A 19,922-nucleotide genomic window follows, 5' to 3' on the forward strand; every position below is an offset into this window, starting at 1 on the left:
TACTATGATCTAACAACTGGTAGATGCCATTTTGCTTCATTAAGCTGGTAACCTTCCTGACTTGACTCAGACAGTTACTCTAGAAAAGCAGACTGCCACGTTATCAGCATTCTTTGGAGACATAAGGATCTCTCTGTTTAAAGCAATTTAGAAGTCTCCAAGATAAGACACAAACATAAGCACTGAAAGTGTCTGAGTTGTGTCTGTTGACCTGAAACCCATGTAACAGTCTAGAGAATGAGATATGAAACTGAAGGCAAGTAGATTTTTTTCCCTTCACTAAAATGCATATATCTATGTCTTCAAAAAAGCTACATAAATCAGTTTCTTTGCTTTTCTCTATTTGTAAGTAAAAATCACTCATTGAATATTCTGATGAGATTACATAAGTAATTAATTTGATATGTTCTAAAATAAAGGTATCTTAAATGAAAAAAAACCCAACAAAATAACAAAAAAGCAAAAACACAACCCCAAAAACAAACAAAAAGGATCACCCAAGTATGATGATTTCCAGCAGTAAAGTAAGTGGAATGGTAAACTTCCTGAGCACTGTAAACATCGGCAAACTGTCAAAAAAACAAAATAAAAATCCAAGCATAGTATCAGATTAACAGTATTCTTACATTCTAACTCTTATTTTACTAGCCCAGGGAATGGAACAATTAGCCCAGCAATAACAAACCAAAACAAACACCAAATCATTTAATACTCATATTAAAATGTCAGTCTGATATTAGATGCACATCAGACAACCAAATCATTGAAAGATAGCAAGTTTGCCAGTTTGTAAATCAGTGCAACTGGCTATGTTCTGAAGGTCACTCTGCATTACTTAAATGGAATAGAGTAGGTATTTTCTACCTGCCCTTATGAAAGAATTCTTTCTGCAAAATTCAGAGTTAAATAAAAATTATTTATATTATAAACTTAAGAGAAGACCATAAACCTGTCTCTGAAAACATATAACAGAAATAAAATACAAAGAAAACATGCTTAGTAAACAAGATGTGTTTTAGAAAAATTAAAATAAATCCATGACCAAAAAATTAGAGGAAATACAAGAAACATGAAAGGTGGGCCCAGCCTCAACTACAAACAAACAGGGTTTTTTAGCAACATATTGTTGATCTTCATGCAATAATGCAGTTGGAAACCTTTCTGTGTGAGAAAACACGTCTCACACTTTGTAAATGTGACAGTATTGACGTATGGACCAATTAATCCCCTGGTTAAGACAATTATTAACAATTGCATTAATAGATGACACAATTCCTAATACAATATTTAGTAATTTTACAACAGATACTTTGAATTTATGCATAAGATTATCTGCACCTTCCAGACAATGCACACAAGATGGAGAATTCATTGATATAAATAAGTGTCATACATTGTAACAAATGCAGTGTAACAAATTGTTAATGGTAGAAACACTGCTGGCATTTTAAAGTTTTTGTTGTAAAAATCAGTTACAACTAGTAAATCTAGGAGAGGTATACCAGCCACAAGAGAGGGAGAAGGTACATTTACATACCCTATTAAACATTAACATTTACAGTCAAAGAAAAGGGAAAGAAAAAGCCATCTTTTGCATTTTTGAAACTACTTTCATATTCACAATGGTTGAAGTGCTACTAGGCACAGTACTGCCTAAGTCTTTCTGTCTGTTTCAGTGGAACAGTTTGTGAACACATTCAACAAAGAATTGCCAAATCAGGCATCTAGTGTTCACAGTTAGAGAATATTAATTCTATAAAGAAAAAGAAATGTAAACAAATTAAAAGTAATACCCTGGGGGACCTCATCACTCTCTACAACTCCCTGAAAGGAGGGTGTAGTGAACTGATGGCAGGTCTCTTCTAGTGTGCCTGCAGTGAAAGGACCAGAACAAATGGCCTTCACCTGACATAGGGGAGATTCAGACTAGATATTAGGAAAAAAAGTGTCATTGTTAGGGTGATCAGGCATTAGAGTGGGTTGTCTAGGGACATGGTGGAGTCACTGTCCCTGAGGGTGTTTGGATCTGGTACTGGGTGATAAGATTACTGGTCCAGAATTACAGTGCTAGTGCTGGGTTGACAATTGGACTGGATGATCTTAAAGGTCTTTTCCAGCGTTGACAATTCTATAGTTCTGAAGTTCTATTTTCCTTCCTAGCATCTGTCTTGTAGTTATGAAATGCACACAAACCTGCAAAATTCTGTTTTAGTCTAGTTTGGTACCAAACCCTCAGGAGGCTGCAATGAAATAAAAAACCACCACAATGGTGCTATTGTATCCTCCAGTCCTGCTGCAGCCATCAGGCTTCTGTGCTCATCTTGCACAGAAAATATGGTCATTCTGTTACAGCATGTCTACATTACGTACACCTTTTTAGCACTAGCATGGAAGCAACTCTCATGGGTCTACACTCACAGGCACATGGGAGTCAAGGCACCCTTCAGCAGTGCTCCCTGACAATCTGCTTTTGGCACTCAGCAGGGTTAGGCCACTACCACCACTGCACTACACAGCAGTTTTGGTGATTCCTAAATATCTGCCATGGCATCATTGAACAAATTTTTTCCTTATGCTTTCCTTCAAAAACACCTTACAGTTTGTCAACTCTCTGGTTAGGACAGGCAGGAAAAGCTGGATGCTTGGGCGTGAGGTGAATGTATAAGCACTTTCATGGTTACACAGGAATATTGTGATTTTTATGTCAGTACAGGCCTGGCTAAGCTCCCCTTAAAGGAAGCAGACAACTTATAAACGGATCAAATATTTGGGTAAAAATTCCATAATAGTACCGGGGGTTTAGACAGACAGGCAGACAGACACAACATGAATTTAAGACTCTAGACAATGCTCTTCTTTAGTGTTCCTTTTTTACCCCACAAGAGAAAAGGGTAAAATCCAAACAGTCTACTTATAATTTCTACTTACTGTACCTGAGTTTGCTGGTACTTGATAATCCACTTAAGTGGTTTCCAACATAAATCAGAGGCAGAGGAAACAACTGTGATAAAATTAAAAGCACAACTCAGATTATTTTGTTTAGAAGTACTGTTGAGAAACTTTACTTGATAGAATTTGATACCTGCCATATGAGATGCACTTTTATCAAGAAAGAAGTTTTTTCTTTTTAACAGGAAAAAAATGTAACTAGGCTGCAAACTCATCTGCAGCTCCCATTTATGTGACTGGTCATGCCCATAGCCTCACTGATGTCATTAAAGAGTTGCAATCTACCACTAATGAGACTTAGAATCCATTTAGAGTAAATGTTAATCACTTTTATTCTAGCTACTATAATCCTCAGATTAATACCCATTTTAGAATTTAATTTTAGATATTAAAGTAATATTAACAAAAGTAGCTAAATAAGCAAGTGAAGAGGTGGGATAAAAAGGTTAATAAACTGTAAGTATGCTGTGCTTCTCTATGTACTCTACATATATTGGTACAGCACGAAGCCACAATATTTTAGATCTACACAGAAAACTACGCAATGTGAGACACTAAAAAGGAAAGATAAGTAATTATGAGTAAATTAAACTTTGCTTCTACCAAAGAGACTGACTTGCATAGAAATATATGGTCCATAACACAATATAGCTAAACAATAAAGGAAGTTCAGGGCCTTAAGAAAAAGTACAAGACATGGATCCCTACAATAATCAGCTGCAATTCAAAGCCATTAATTTTCCTGTTACAGAAAATATTACAGTATCACAGAATGGGTGAAATTTGTGGAAGATTTAAACTAAGCAAAATAATCAATGGGACAAAGGCAGTGTGTACATTTAGTCCCACTCACTGTCTGTCAAGAGGAGCTGAAATGGCAGAAAGACATAACAGATCCTCTATCTTAATGTGTTGTTTCTACATAGAGACACTTCAGAGGACACTAAAGTCAAAGGTTATGCATTCTTAAAACTTTGCTGCAAAAGTACACAGATGAGTGGGGTGTATTTTATCTATGCTAAAAATTCTGCATTTCTTTCACAGCAAGAGAGGAAAAAAAGTGAAGTAAAAGTTAACTGATAGTCAACTGAAGTTAACTTTTAAGTGAAAGTCACAGTAAAAGTAAACAGGACTATAAAGAAAGCTGGAATACGAGTAACGATAAATATTCAGCCTGTCGACATAAGTTTGCAAAAATTTTATAATGCACTATCTCATCTGCAGACTTTTATTTACAACATTTGGATTCATTTCATTTATAGGCTAAAAACAGTAGACATTATATTATCTTTCCTCTGAAATTCATTCCATTGTAAAGACAATATTACAACATCCAGCATAATAGAAGAGATCAGTGAATCATTTACTTAAAAAGGGTCAGGAACTTCAAAGCTTCATCACTAAAATAAGCATTTCACTACTTTAAAACTCCAGTTGAATGCACTCAAGACATAAACCAGTTGAGGAGTGAAAAGTAATTATTATCTTAGTGTCAAAGCAAAAGTTGACAAAAGGGTAAGGAATTGGCCTAAGGGTTCCTTAAAAAGTAGAGAAATCAACAATGAGCAATCCAGCTGATTCACTATGACTAGTCAAATCCAGCACTACAAACAACGTGCAAGTCCTGGAAGCTAAAATGCTGACTGGTCCCAGCCTATCCAGCAAAGTCTTCCAAACAACAGATATTATTAGGATAAAGAAAATTTGTGCTGTATTTTTTTAATGTAAGTTACAGTGAAGACAACAGCAGAGAGGGAGCACAGCAGGACTTGGGGAGAATGGAGGGAAGAAACTTCTCAAGGTCTCAATAAGTTGTTTATGTGTGGAACTCACTACTACTCACTGGGAAACCTTTCTTATTCTGGAATAAAGAAGGATTATCCACTTTATGAATGATACCATGGATTTTTCTCCAAGACTCGTACATGTAGAAATCCCAATGATTTCAACACGTATTAAGAACAAACACATCTGTGAGACATCCATCGTAAACCTCATACTGATAGTAAGACAAGATTCTGCAGTAAAGATGTGGGCCTGAAAAGCTATATTATCTGAGCCCTGTAACAGAGCTGGGAACACTCCCTGTGTCCTGGAGCAAGCACAACTGATACCCTGCAACAAGACATAAACACACAGGCTAATGCATCAAAGAAACATTCCAGCAACATTGCACAGATGCAAAAATCTTCGAGGATCATTGCTGTAGTCATTTCACACCCTAGTTCCCAAACTGAGGTAAGAGGAGGTCCTCTTACATTTGTTCTGTCCTGCCTCTTTAGACCATACACATTTAAGATCTAATGATGCAGCTAGTCACCAGCTACAGCATTTTCAGTGGGCATTATTTTAGCCCCTCCTATGGAACATAAATCTTATACTGGGAGTCAGACTTTGTTCTCGTTTCTCATCTATCACATTATTTTTCTATTATTTTATCCCATGCTCCATTCATATTTCCAAGCAGTCTTTTTCTCTTCATGCTGTGTTCAAAAGTCTTTTGCAAACACATCTCCCATTGATCCCACAGAGAGCTATATGCAGAAAAACCCTTCAGGAATACAAAAGAATTCATCCAGCTGTATAAAAGTAGAGCACCTTTCCCATGTACTGCATAACACAATGGCACCAGATTTCTCTGCAAACAGAGTTTATCACTATAGCCCAAACTAGAATATTAAATTTAGGGAAATTAAAGTTATCAAATAAATTTTTAATTAAACAATTATACAAATAATCCCATTTGAAAAAGAAATGCTAATGTTTTTCTTGTCTTTGTAAGAAAGAATGTTATTATAAGAAGTAACTCTTCCTATTAATACCAGGACATATGTGATCCTTACCTTCACAGGTATACTTTTATCAAAATCAGGGAAGTGAACAATCTTATTTAGTTTTGACACATACAAGATAAGTATAGTGGCGGCCATCTAAACAAAAAGAAAAAATTAGAAGTTGTGTAAGACCAAAATTGTAACGTATGAACGAAAAAACTGCTTCAAACACAAAATCTTTAATACAAATTTGACAAATGCTAAGTTTTATGTATTTCTCTAAAAGAACAGCGCAGAACACAATTAAGAGATTGAAATAATTTTGCTCTTATCAATTTTGCCAGTTATTTATTTAAAAGGAAAATACACACATATATTTTACTATCCTGAAGAAAATTAGTGAAACAATGCATGCTGAGAAAATAAGATAGGACACAATCCCAAATAAACCATAAAATTTTTATTCAGAGAATTGTTTAGTCTGCAGAATCACTCCCAAAACTGTTTTTGGCAATGTAAGATGGAGATTGTCTGTTGACAACTTGAGGAAGAAATAGTAAAGATGCAAACAGAATGAAGAAGAATATTTGAGCAATCCTACATCATAGGTGTTAATGCTGTCCCCAAGGAGTCAAAACAAAGGGTCAAATTTTCCTAATACAAAAAAACAGTACAGTAATTTCGCGATTATAAGCCACACCATTTCGACTAAAATTTTGCTCCCAAACCAGAAGTGCGGCTTACATTCAGGAGCAGTTTATATATGAACAAATTTTGGAAATTTCCCAACCCGGAAGTCCGAGTCAGCAGCAGCCCCGAGCCGAGGCAGAGCACTCCTGGTTCTGGATGGTGGGGCAGTGGCAGCGCAGTGGCAGCACTGCCCGGCCCCGGGGGGCGCGGTGGTGGCACCAGCTGGGCAAGCCCCTCTCCCTCCTCCCGGCGGCAGCAGCCAGGCACACCGCTCCCCTGCCTCCCGGCGGCAGTGGTGAGCAGGGCTGGGGTCGCTCCCTGGTGGCCACCCCGAGCAGGGCCAAGCCAGTAAACCCCGCGATCCCACGATTCTGTTACTAACTGACAACTCTGTGAAAGTTGCACGCGGATCCTCACTGCGAACGAAAGTGCCGTTTACCATCTAGTGCAGCCTATATATGGGGGAAAAACAAAACGTTGCTGACACCCCAGAAGTGCGGTTTACAATCGGTGTGGCTTGTAATCGTGAAATTACTGTAACTGACTATCTACAGGATGAGGTGGAGTCATATTCTGCAGACTAAAGCATTATACCATATCACATGGACTTTATATAGTGTTCAGGAAAACCTTGGAAGGATCAGTCAATAAAAAAACAGAAATGCCATTAAGTCTTAGATTTTGCAAAGAAAAAAGCTGCATCAAGACATGAATGATTGCCACATTTCCTATCCTTTCACTGAAACATGATCTATGGTTCCTTGGGCAGTCTGGATGCATAAAACTCTATCACATCACTAAGTCTTTACAAGACATTTTACTCTCTCTAAGAGCAGAGATGTCAGACTTGCAGTACCCTGTTTTCAATTCTTCCCCACTACCCCCTGCTGTGTAGCCTTGGCAGAAAGCAAGTTATCTATAAAATGTGTTTGCCTAAAAAATACTTGTTTCAAGGCTCAATCTTTATCAGTAATCCCTCTGCAATGATACATTTTCTTTATGGACCACAAGTATTTGAACTTTGGCTTTATGATGCCTCCTAATAGCAAAAAAAAAAAAAACAAAAAACATTTCTGCTGCAATATGGCAACTTACCCATGGGCAAGTAAAGCAAGAAAGAATTAAAATTTTGCACTGGTTCTACTGGAAAACTTCTGGGAAATGAGGTGAAATTTATGAGGAAACACATGGCTTGGCTACAAACAGGCAATATCTCTGCATGTAGTCCACAAAGGCTCAAGGACCCTCACAGAATGTAAGCACTTGCTACAACAAAGCTAGACAGTTTTGAAGGCCAGATTCCTTAATTACTGAACTCTACAAGGAGAAAAAAATAGCATTCCAGCCTTTTATATGACTCTGTCCAGGCAATAATTTTGACTCAAGCTCAAAGCTGCCTATTTTCAACTAAACAAATAACAGTTCCTTACAGAGTATCTAATTCAGAAGACAAGTAGTTCACTATAACTGCTTGTTATAGCGAATTTACCCCCTAAAATCTACCTTTATTATTGTTAGTTTACCTTACAAAACAATGAATAATTTTAGTATGCTTTACTTGCAAACATACCTGTCCAATTCCAAGAAACATTGGTGATGGAAAGCTGAAAAGCATGAACAGATATTTAGTACTGAGGAATGGAAAGAAATCATTAGGAAATACCAATGTCAACAATTAAACATGAGGATGACTGGCCTGTGTTTAAGAGCTCAGGACTACACTTACTGTAGTTGTAATATTGCATTTCTGCAGTCCAAATAATACAGTCCATGCACAGTTGATCGATTCTGAACTGCTAGTTGTTTGGGAAATACTCATAAGTGAAGGTAAGAGAACTCTCTCCCATTAGAGAACTCTTAATGCATTGTTTCTTGAGTAGCTTCACATATACCTTTTGAATCCTGATATGGCATAATAACTTAAAACCTCTTGCACTTGCTCTAACATGGAAGCTTATCTCTACAGTCCAAACATACTAGCAATATGTTTTTGTCACAATTAAGTTCTTAGATAAATGTTGTAGAAACATCTATTTCCTACTAAATTAACTACATTCCTACTATAACCCTTTGGTTGGCTTTAGCCGAAAGCACAGAATGGTTTAGGCTGGAAGGGACCTTTATTATCTTTATTTATTCTTTATTATCTTTAATTTCTATTTCTTTATTACCTTTAGATCACCTAATGCCAAACCCTTTGCCATGGGCAGGGACACCTTCCACTACTCCAGGTTGCTCAAAGCCCCATCCAGACTGGTCTTGAGCACCTCTAGGGACGGGGAGTCCACAACCTGTCTGGACAGCTTACTCCAGCGCACCACCACTCTGACAGTAAAGAATTTCTTCCTAATATCAATCTAGACCGCTCCTCTTTCAGCTTAAGGCCTTTCCCCTTTGTCCTATCTCTGCATGGCCTTCTGAAAAGTCCTTATTGAGCTCTTTAGGTACTGGAACGCCACAATAAGGTCTTCTTGGAATTTCTCCAGGCTGAACAACCCTGTTTCTCCTGCCTTCACAGGAGAGGTGCTGCTGTTTTGTGATCACTGCCACTGTGACTAGTGGTCTTCTCTGGACTAGTTCCAACAGGTCCGTGTCTTCTTTCTCTTGGGGGCCCAAGACCTGGATGCATTAGTACAGGTGGGGTCTCACCAGAGCAGGGACACAGAATACCCTCCCTTGACCTGCTGGCCACACATCTTCTGATGCAGTACAGATGGTTGGGTTTCTGGGCTGCAAGCACACAGTGCTGGTTCATATTCAGCTTTTTGTCCACAAACACCCCTAAGTCTTTCTCCCCAAGGCTAGTCTCAATCCATCCTCCATGCAGACTGTATTTGTGCCTAGGACTGCCTCAATCCAGGTACAGAACCTCATACATGGCCTTGTTGAACTTCATGACATTTGCAGGAACTGCTGTACTCATGCTTGGTGTGGTGAGAAGTGTACATCTCAAATTTACATAACTGGGATGGGAACAAAGCATTGACAAAAGAAAAAAATGTGCTGAATCACAGCAGGAAGGCCATAAGAGCATTACAGTCCTAATACAGAGTTAGGAGCAACCAAAAAGAAGTTCAGGGAAACAGAAGTATCGGAGGCAGAAAAAACAAGAAACAGCAGGACTTCCATTTAAAGTCATGTGACATCTAAAATGCCTTTTGTTTAGTATTTACAGCTACTCCACACAAAAATGGAGAGTTCACCCATCTGTTATCTCCAGACATTTATGATTTGCAGAGGCTTACATATTTCCAGCAATGCTGTAAGGTCTTAATACAAAACTTAAGCTAACTGATGGACATACTGCACTCGATTATCTCACAGATGTGCTAGATCTATGCCAAGGACTTGCAGGAAGCTGCAGTCTGTAGGATAAAAACCACTATAAAACAAAACCTCGACTTGCACCACGTACAATTTATGAGACATATTAAATACAGCTGTTACATGTTCAAATAGCACTGAATGTTAGAAAATGACAGCAAGCTGGGCTTTTTAACTTTCTTTTGTTTTTTCTTCTTCTGATTTTGATTCAAGATGAGCTAAACCACAGCAAAAAACAGAGCAAAGATTTTAAGTAAAAGATGCTAATGGTGAGAAAAATGGCAGTCACAGGACAATCACAGAACCATAACTATCCTGAGTCAGAAGGGACCCACAAACACGATTGATGTCCAAAAAGTACAAATCTAGATGGGGAAAGTATGACTTGGAGATAAATGCTCACATTTCTCTGTTTCCCACGGCTGAAAGACTAAGAGAAAAATGCAAAGTGTAAGAGGTTTGCAGTTAACGCTGTGGCTTTACACAATGATAGAGGTTGCTAATTATCATCATGATGGAAATTAGCTCAAGTCAAGGACAGAATCTTTCAGTATTTTCACGATTAAGGCATTTTACAACCTTCACTTTTCTGGCTACCTCAGTAAAGAAAGGTGCTGGAAGGAAGACGCTGTTCGGCAGGAACAGTTAGGGCATACGGGTGTCTCAGGTGATGCGATCCCCTGGGAACAGCGAGAAGACCCCAAGGAAAAGCCAGGTGCTGCCGGAACTGTGCCTGCCGTCGGGCGGTGCTGCAGAACTGGGCACAAGTGGGGTCTGAAACAGGAGAAGCTGGCCTGGCTCCCAGTCCCTTACCCACCAGCTGGCTGCCCAGGGATCCGAGCTGCATGGCAAGGGGAACAGGAGCGGGAACGCTTCTCCGCCGGGCCGGGCCGGACACCCTGGCATCGCCCGGCACCGGCTGTGCCAGCACCCGCGGGGGGCTCCGCCCCGGCGCTCACCTGTAAGCGCTGAGGAGCGCCTTGTTGACCAGCACGGTGAGGAAGGAGCTCGCCCCGTAGAAGAGCGCCGAGAGCACCCTGGGAAGCGCTGGGGTAGCGGCGGCGGCGTCCGCCTCCTCCCCCGCGGCCTGGCCGGCGCTCATGACGGCGACGAGCGGCGCCGAGCAGGGCCGCACGGCGGGCGGCACCAGCGCGGCCGTGGGGCCGCCGCTCCTCCTTCTCCCCGGCCCGTCCCCGAGCGGCGGCGGTGGCACCGGGTCCGGGGCGCGGCGGCCCCGCGGGCGGGTCTGGAGCGGCGCCGCGCCTCTCCTGGCCTGCGGGGGGCGTTGCCGCCGCTAGGGCCGGGCGCGGCCGGCGGGGCCGGCACCGCGCTGGGCCGCCCGCGGGGCCGCCGCGCCCCGGCACAGCGCCGAACGCCTCCGCGGCCGCCGAGCTGCAGCCCGGGCCCCAGCAGCGCCCGGCACCAGCCTGCCGAGCTGCAGCCAGCCCCTAGCACCCCCAGAGCTCGCACGGAGGGATGGACTCTCACAAGTGCCTCAAACCGTAAAAAACGCTCTACGGAATTTGCCTCGGGTGGTTTAACTTGTGTCAAATTTCAAGGGACAGGGAAAATAAACACCTTCAATCTTCTCCACAACAAGTCGGGCTGTCAGAAACAAGGAAGTGGCTGAGTATTTAATAATTGCCAAACAGCACACATTAAAACTAAAATTAAATCAAGTTTTTATTCAAAGCATCTATTAAAACGACAGCACATCAACTCTTCTGCTTTTAACTCATGCCAAACTACAACTGAAATCTTTCAAAGCACTGAACAATGCCTTGTATGTAATCACTTAATAAAACAAAAAGCAGTCTTCCACATCTCATCTTTGCTTTTTTCACTTGGTATTTTACCCAAAACTTGTCATGATCCAAAACTGCTTCAGCTGTCTGAATTTTGTCGATGGCAAAGTACAATCCAGTGTACTTGTAATACTTCAAAGACCTGAGGAAATATTCTGGCTGACTGAAAAAAAATTCAAAAACCTCAAACCCAACAACAACAAGCAAAAAAAACCCCAAAAAACCCCACCAAAAAACCAAAACACCCACAACCAATCCTGATGAAGTAATATTCCAGTCTGCAAGTGGCTGGTAATTACCCTTTTGCCCTGTGAAATATTACTCAGGAGCAGTTATGATTCAGAATTACAACAGATGTATGTTCAGGGCTCATTTTGGAATCAGACTGTTCACACAGAGCCAAATGAACAGTCAAGCATGTAATATTTTTTAGAAACTCAAAACCTACATACATGAGTGAATTACCATTTTTATGCAGGCAAAGAAGCCTTGTATGAGTAGTGTTTCCTGTTTTTTTCAGAAGCTGAAACAGAAGTTAAACCGTATCACTGGTGCAAAATTACTTACATTCAATGCAAGAGACTTTTTAAAAAAATTATTCAATTTCTTTTTAGTTAAGTGCATCAACACAGGATTTAAACAAACTGGGTTAATGAGATTTTCAACCACAACAGGTTAGCAGAGGACATACTTCAACAGCTGCAGTTTCTGAAGTAAAACCACTCTGCTCTTCTGGAACAGCTGTATGCATCTGGTCAGCCTATATCAAGTGATTGATAAAATGTTTTCTTCCATTTCAGTTCAAGTGAGAGGGAGAGAGGCTTCCCTTCTCACCTGAATTTCCTGACTTCCAACGAGAGGAACAAGTTAAAGCAAGCAAGTCAGTAAATACACATTATTAATATCCCCTTAAGCAGTAGCTTAACAACAACAACAACAACAACAACCAACAACAAAACCACACACAGAAAGTCCAATCTGAAACCAAAGTTTTGTTAGCCTATTAGGAATCTCTGTCTGCCTTCAAAGCAAAATATGATAAAGAATCATCATGAGACAATGCTACTGAAAGTATCCAAGATTCACAAAGTGACAAGATACCCTGTTAAACATTTTATATCACCATCTGAATACTAGGCAGCATTCTGCAACTTATTTGGGAAATATATGAAATCACACTGTTAACACACTTGTAACTACCTTTGGAAGCCTATTTTCTAATTGTATAGCGAATACTTTTCTGCAGTGTTTATAGCTGTGCTACGGTTAGTGAACAAAAAATCGGCATGTTATGCTGGAGTAAAGCAGTAAGGTGGGCTTTATGCACAGTAAGTATGGAGGCTTCTATTTGCTAATCATTATAAAAGCAATACTTTAAAACTTAGTGTTTGCTAATAGGAGACCTAAAATAGTTTACTACAAATTTATACCACCCTGTAAACAACCCCTTTATTAACAAAATCAAGTGCCAAATCACTACAGGGCCCAAAATCACCTGAAAAAATATTACCAATTGTTTTCTTTTTTCTAGACTTTGCAAGACTAATCATTTTCAGATAAAACAATGTGCAAAACTTCCCAACTACACATGTTAGGAATAACAAGTGCTACCAAGAGATTCTGCTGAAATCAAATCAAAAAAATGTGAAGCAGCAAAGTCAAGCCTCATACCTTAGGCAGTCACAGTGAAGATATTCCCTGCATGAAGCATTTTCTTTCCCTGTACAAGTTGAGATAACTAACCTTTGCCCTTTGCCTTGGAGATGCTAGGTAAAGATATACTGACATTAGAAAAATGTGGTTTCATTGCTGTTTAACAATATCCCCAGACCCATCACTTTGCTAGACAGTCAGATAAATACTTCTTTGTCAGCCTTCTTTGGCCACATGTACCATCCTGCTAATTGTGAACACTTTGTTCACAAAGTATTTCCTGTGAAATCTGCTTCAGATAAATGAGTTAACCTTGCAAAATCTAGCTTTCCATGACACATAAATTTGTCAACCCTGCCTTATGCAGTCCCATATTTACAAAATACTTAGAAATTTTACATCTGTCTTCTACCTTACCAAAAGTGCAATTCTCTCACCCCATGTTATGAGGCAACAACATTCTTCATAAATTCTACAGAATAGCAGCCTATTATAAGCAAATAAGGTGCTTAGCTTATGCTTGGGAGCTAACTGGTTAAGGAACACCAGAAAGTACATTTTTAATGGGCAGAGACTCTCCTATCTACTGTCGCAGGGGTGCCACAGCTAAGTTTGCGAGCTCAATGAGTGCCAGCGCGCCATGCATGCGTTCACGCTGCTCCTGGAGGCGGCGGTGCCGGGCAGCTGAATGAGCGCCGTTTTTCTCTTCATCATCCTCTTCATCAGACTGAAGATACTCCATTGGGTCCTGCTGTTCCTGATCCGTTTTCTGGATTGCTTTGGTCTTCAAAGCAGGAGCACGCTGCTCTCTAGTCTCCCAGTATCTGTAACATCAAATGTAAGGGATACTTGTAAAATATATACAACTGACTCACATACTAACAATTCAAAATGAGCAAAAACCTCCCAAGTACTAGCTTGCATCCAACTGGGCAATGCACTTGGATTTATCTTTCAGCCCTTACATGGCAGTATTTAAGCTGTCAGAAACCTTCTTTATCCAGTGTTTTAACTGTAAAGTGTCCAAGTGAACATCTGTGACAGATTTCTTGTCTCCATGGTGTTCTCGGCAGGCATTTCTCCCTAGGCATACAGAGCCCCTCATACAAATGCAAATTCAGCAAAACTGTAGCGCTAGCTAATAAAGTATTAGCAGGTGTTGATCAAGCAAAAAGAAGTATTTAAGCAGAGAGCAAATACCAAACAAAACAAAACTGTAAGAAAAAAAATTTAATGAGGAACATTGTCTTGACCAGGAGTTCATAATTCTTTAAAGGGAGGCAAGGCTGTGCTGATGTGTACCAGAAGAACATCTAGTTTTGGTTTCTTGGGATTTTATTGTCCTGAAGAATAAATATTGTGTCAGACCACCCTTTTAAGTATTGAGAAAGATGACACCATGAGGGAACTTACTTTGCCAGCCACTCGGCCACAGCTTTATTGTCAGCTGTCTGCTTCTTACTCAGTATGTCCGTGAGCTCTTCCCTCTTCAGTCGGGCATATGGATGTTTGGGACAATGACGGTTTGCATGTGTGAATCTGCTTAAACAGCCTTACAAAAACCACAGAGTGACCATGAAGAATGTGTTACAGAAAGCAGCCAACCAGAGAAAGTATAACATCTGCGGGATGGAAATGCCACTGATTCCACCCTTTCCCATTCACAAAACCCTAGGTTTGGTTGAAAACCACAGGCAAGGTTCCTAACATGCCCCATTATTTAATACACTAGTATCCACTGACAGAGAATGTATGCAATCCTCAGATACATACTTGCAGAATTAGGCAGGTTCTGCACTGCTCTTCCCTTCCCAAAAAGTTCCACCAAAATTAAACTTCAAAGCTTTTGCCATGTGAACATGCATACATTTCTGATATTAGTCTGACCCCAGAAAGCTGCAAATTGTTTTCTGATGACTCACCATTCTCTGAGCAGACAAAAGGCTTCTCTCCTGTGTGGAGACGCTGGTGAGTTTTGAGCTGCCCACTCTGTACAAAGGCTTTCCCACAATCTGGGTAGTCACATAAATAAGGTCTTTCACCTTAAAAGTAGTAACAGAAGAGATTTATGACAGATAAATAGAAGTGTCATAGTATCCAGTGGTGGTCCCTGGCTTGACACTTGTGTAAATTCTCCTTTTACCCACTCAGAAACTTACGTCTACTTAAAAAACCCTAGTGTACTTTGAAGTGCATAATCTATGCTACTGGACAACATACCTATTTCCAAAGAGGAAAAAAATATTATACTTCTCCTAGTCATATTTTCTATTTTAACACTATTAGACAGCACTACATAAGTTTTGTGAAACTGTGAAAGAAATATATGAAGTAAACAGACAAGTAATGTAATTCAGGTAAGCAGAAAAATTTTATCCTTACTATAGCCTGAACTAGGATAAAATATCTGCAGTCATCATTTTTACAAGGTTGTAGAAGTAACTATTAGGAGAAATATCTCATGTTTAAGAAAAGCTACAATGATGGAGGCTGCATGAGAAACTTATTCCAGATTTAAGTTTTGTTAGGCTAGGCTTGCAACAGCAAGAACAAAGCTAACAGGTGTCTCCTTCCTCAAGCACTACACAAAGGCATGCCATGCCACCACCCTCAGGAAGGCAACAAAATGAGGATGAGTCCAGCTCACTAGTTCAGAGGAATAACAGGGTTAGTTCAACACATTGTAGGACCAAGTGAAATAACATCTTTTGACCAAAAAACATGAGAAATGCTGCTGTTTAATATAATTATCTAGATTAGTCATAGTGATTTAGGTCAAAAGGAGATGCTGAAAGCCAAGACTTTTGAGGGATTTTGTTTGGTTGGTTTGAGAGGAGTGCTGGTGGTTGTGTCTGTTTTGTGAGATACATTTTTTCATATTTTATGGTAAATATGGTGTTCTGTTGAAGAAATAAAATATATTTGCTTGGTTTTTAAAAAAAACCCAAACCACATCTTCAGTTCAAATTCAGCTGAGTATTGAGTGAGTTCATCATACATTTTAACTTAACTGCAAATTGTCTTCTAAACAGAGTTCAGTAAATTTGCATGATTTCCTCCGCCCTAGAAAATGAATTTTAGGTGGTGATAAAAAACAACTGGGTGATGATTTTAAGCTTGTGGACTCTTCTCTTAATATTTAAGCACACTTCCTGGAATGTTACAATTCTGAAGTTGCCAGCCCCTTTTTGAGTTACAGTAACCTCTTATGAGACCAAAGTATGATTAATTTAGCAGTTACAATAAAATCATAACAGGTCAAGTTTTTTTGGGGTTCCTTTCTATTTGTCTGGGGGGGTTTAATCCCTTCACTAATTCTTCCTGAGTGGAAGAGTTCACACCTTCCTTTTACTCACCAGTGTGAGTTCGTTTATGGGCTTGCAGTGATTTCTCTCGTGGAAAGACCCTGTTGCAAATATTGCAGCGTATCCTGCTGGAAGAGTGCTCTCCTTCACTGATCAGGTCTCGGACGGTGTCTGCTCTTGGACGGCCACGTCTTATCCCATCCTGTGTGTAAATAAAGGCATCTAAACTCAGGCACTTCCTCCCCCCAACAGTTTGGCCAACAGGCACATTATCCTCTGGAGTGATGGTGTGACCAAGGATGATTGCACAGAGCCATGATTGTGCCCAGCTCATCCCTAACTCACTCCTTACTGGCTGCGCTGCAGTGGGTGCAGGAGGGGAGATCACAGGCACCACCATGTGCTCAGCAGCAAGAGGAGAAACTGACAAGGTCACAGAATCGGTCAGGTTGAAAGGAGCCACACTGGATCATCTGCTCCAACCTCCAATCTCCCTGCTCAGAGTCCTTCTAGAGTCCATGGCACAGGATTGTGTCCAGGCAGTTCCCAAGTATCTCCAGTGAGGGAGACTCTCAAACCTCTCTGGGCAGCCTGTGCCAGTGCTTGGCCACCAACACAATAAAGAAATTCCTCCTCATAATGAGGAAAACGTCCTGTGTATCAGTTTCTGCCCGTTGCCTTTTTCCCCCCCATAGCTTGTCGCAAGCAAGCAGACCCTGGCTCCATCCTCTTGGCACCCTTGTTAGATATTCATATCCATTAATAAGGTTCTCTCTCAGTCGTCTCTTCTCGAGGCTGAATAGGCCCAGCTCCCTCAGCCTTTCCTCCTAAGAGACATGCTCCAGACCCTTAATCATCTTTGTTTTCCTACACTGGACCCACTCCAGGACCTCCGTGTCTCTCCGGTACTGAGGAGCCCAGAACGGGACAAAGCACTCCAGATGCGAGGAGAGAGAGGGCAAGGATTTTTTTTCGATGGCGAAGGTGCTTTTTTAGGTTTATTTTTTACTTTAGAAGGAAGGGAGGACGGGCAGCGGCTCCGCCCCCTGCTCTTCCCCGCGGCGCGCGCGCCGTTGCCGGAAGTGACTTCACTTTAAATGTCCGGAAGCGCGGGAGGGGCGCGCGCCGCGGAGTCACCCTGTAAGCGCGCGGCCCGCCCGCCCTCGCCCGCCCCGCACTCACCTTCAGGTGCCGGTGCCGGCCGCCGCTCCCCGGGCTCCCCGCCTTCTCCTCGTCCCCGCCGGGGACTCTGCCCGTTCCCCCACGGGGCGGCGGGAGAGCTGACGGGCCGGCGGTGCTGTCGCTGCCGCCGGGGCTGAGGGTCACGTTGTGCGCGTTCTCGCCCCAGCGCCAGGGGTAGACCATGAAGTCGCTGAAGCCGGGGCTGGTGGGGACAGGCGGGACGGCCATCGGCTCCTCGCCCCCGCTGCCCCCCGAGGAGGGTTTGATCGGAGTGGTTTTGATAACGGAGACCAGGACGCGCTTCGGGGAGTCCTGGCAAAAAATCACCGTGGGGTGACCCGGCGGGACCCTCTCCGCCATCGCCGAACCCTCGCGGGCAGTGGCGAAGGGAGCGCAGAGAAAGAGGGAAAGGAAGGCGCTTCGCAGCGGCACGGCCCCGCTGTCTGCGCCCGTGTCCTGGGTTGGGCCGTGCAGCTGCACGGAGGTCCCGCGGCTGTCGCCACCTGTCGCCGCCCGGGCCCGTCTCAGCCGCTCATCACCGAGGACGGCGGCTCCCTGTGGTATCGGTGGCTTCCCCTCCGCACCCCTCCGCTTCTGCGGCCACCCCCGAGCGGATCCTCCAAGTCAGGGGCAACCCCCGGCCATGGCAGCGGCCGGAGCGAAGCAGTCACAGTGTCCCCGCACCTTTCCGAAGCGAAGCCGGCACCGCTGGCAGTCCCGGTCCCGGCGATGCCCGAGGAAGAGCCGCTGCCGCCGCCGCGATACCTCTGCGCTCGCAGCCCGGGCCGAGCCCCAGGTTTTCCCGCGTTACGTTTCGCGCCCGAGCGCAGCCAATCACCCGGCCCGGCGCGGGTGTCACGGGGAGTCTGTTCCCGCCGGCCAACCGCTGGGCGGGAAAGTCCGCGGCCGCGCCTCTAAGAGCGGGGCCCGAGGGCGAGGCCGTGCGGTTGCTGCCATCCTATTGGGCAGAAGCCGGGCTCAGGGCCCTGAGGGAGGCGCTGATTGGCCGGCTGCGGAGCGGGCGGGGGCAGGCAGGGGTGGGGCGCCCGGGCAGGTTTGGCGCGCTGTGGCTGTGGGCGGGCTGCGCGGGCCAATCCCGTGGAGGCGCAGTGGAGTTGGCGCGCCCGGCGCTTAAAGGCGTCTCCTGGGAGTGGGACGGCGGGTCCTGGCTTCCTCTCCCTGGGCTGGGGGAGCTCTTCCTTTTGCCCTGCCGCGGCCCTGCCCTTCAGCGGCGGACAGACTTGGGAGGGAACTTGCGGGCTGGGAGCTGCCCCGTGAGCTGCCGCCGCTTCCGGAGAGATCGTAGGGCGGGCGGGGTCGGGACGGCGCGGCCGTTATGGCGCTGGCGGGGCTGCCCTGGGAGACGCCCCGTCGAGCAGCGGTGCTTGTGGCAGCAGGGGACTCGTAGCTGTACAGCTACATGCACCGGTCCCGGGATTGTGAGAAGCGGGCACGAGACGTTGTCACGGCCTGGAGTCGAGAATTTTAGGAAGTTCTTAAGGCAGGTGGTATTTTAAGAGGACAGTGCCAGATTTATTCAGTGGTACTCAGCGGTAGGACGAGGAGCAATGGCCCTAAACTGAAACACAAGAAGCTTCACCTCAACATGATGAAAGCTTCTTTACATTGAGTGTGGTAGAGAACTAAAGTTTCACCTCAACATATGGCTGCTCCAGGTTCAGAAAATAACTTCCATTTATTACATTAGAGGTTAAAATTTGGGGCCAATACCAGGAGCACAGAGAACCCACAGAGCTGTAAAAATGGTGAGGGTTTTTCCCCCCAGATCACTTGTGCATACTGCAAACTGCTGCCTTGTAAGAGTGTTAACAAACATCACAAGATGACAAGAACTGACAAGAACAGGAAAGTGCAGGGAAGAGCAGGTTAGCAGCATATGACTACTAACTTTTGGATAACGGGGAAAGCCTACCAGTTCTTCCAATGCAGAGGCTGTAATACAGGACTGCAGCATTTCTTATCCATCCTGAGATCAGCAGCCCTTTCATTACGAATTATAGCTGAGTTTGCCTCGACTGCTCTTTTAAACCAACTAAAAATCCTCAAATGTTTACTTAGGCAAATTCTTGTCCATTGTAGTACTATCGCAGCTTCTCAAAGTCAGTGCTACATGTTGAAGTCCTACCATTACTATGCCAGGTCAGGCCTTGCTTACCAGGCCAGAAGAAAATGCTGCAGCTTATAACATTTGTATCCAAAATGAACAAATAGGTTTCCAC

At 43.2% G+C, this 19,922-nt stretch overlaps 2 protein-coding genes across 14 annotated transcripts in view; both read right to left on the reverse strand.

The window, feature by feature from the left end:
• The window catches only part of SLC35D2 (solute carrier family 35 member D2), a 59,552-nt gene extending 48,690 nt beyond the window's left edge, over positions 1 to 10,862 (reverse strand). For 11 of the 13 annotated variants that reach the window (XR_004420803.1, XR_004420802.1, XM_033086123.1 and 8 more), the window contains exons 1-5: positions 10,697 to 10,862; positions 7,984 to 8,017; positions 5,793 to 5,879; positions 2,934 to 3,001; positions 498 to 569 (exon numbers count right to left, since the gene is read on the reverse strand). Coding sequence is in view for 9 of the 13 variants with exons in the window: in XM_033086123.1 (XP_032942014.1) it covers positions 498 to 569; positions 2,934 to 3,001; positions 5,793 to 5,879; positions 7,984 to 8,017; positions 10,697 to 10,839 (404 nt within the window). In the remaining 4 variants the exon portion in view is untranslated. The other 2 variants (XM_033086130.1, XM_033086129.1) reach the window with 1 other exon arrangement.
• A 540-nt stretch (positions 10,863 to 11,402) lies between these two features.
• On the reverse strand, positions 11,403 to 18,124 carry ZNF367 (zinc finger protein 367). The gene is made up of 5 exons (XM_033086274.1): positions 17,683 to 18,124; positions 16,552 to 16,702; positions 15,118 to 15,237; positions 14,609 to 14,747; positions 11,403 to 14,019 (listed from the first exon to the last, which is right to left on the reverse strand). Exons 1-5 carry the CDS (start codon positions 18,040 to 18,042, stop codon positions 13,779 to 13,781), a joined length of 1,011 nt encoding a protein of 336 aa, XP_032942165.1. The 5' UTR covers positions 18,043 to 18,124; the 3' UTR covers positions 11,403 to 13,778.
• Between the last annotated feature and the right edge of the window lie 1,798 nt (positions 18,125 to 19,922).

The sequence above is a fragment of the Catharus ustulatus genome, chromosome Z (assembly GCF_009819885.2).
Source record: "Catharus ustulatus isolate bCatUst1 chromosome Z, bCatUst1.pri.v2, whole genome shotgun sequence".
NCBI lineage: Eukaryota > Metazoa > Chordata > Aves > Passeriformes > Turdidae > Catharus > Catharus ustulatus.

Coding starts and splice junctions, on each gene's coding strand:
- ZNF367 (XM_033086274.1), bottom strand. CDS start 18,042: ATGGCGGAGAGGGTCCCGCCGGGTCACCCCACGGTGATTTTTTGCCAG. Junction 16,703..17,682: donor GCCGGCACCGGCACCTGAAG/GTGAGTGCGGGG, acceptor ATTTACACACAG/GATGGGATAAGACGTGGCCG. Junction 14,748..15,117: donor TTTTGTCTGCTCAGAGAATG/GTGAGTCATCAG, acceptor GGTTTTTGTAAG/GCTGTTTAAGCAGATTCACA.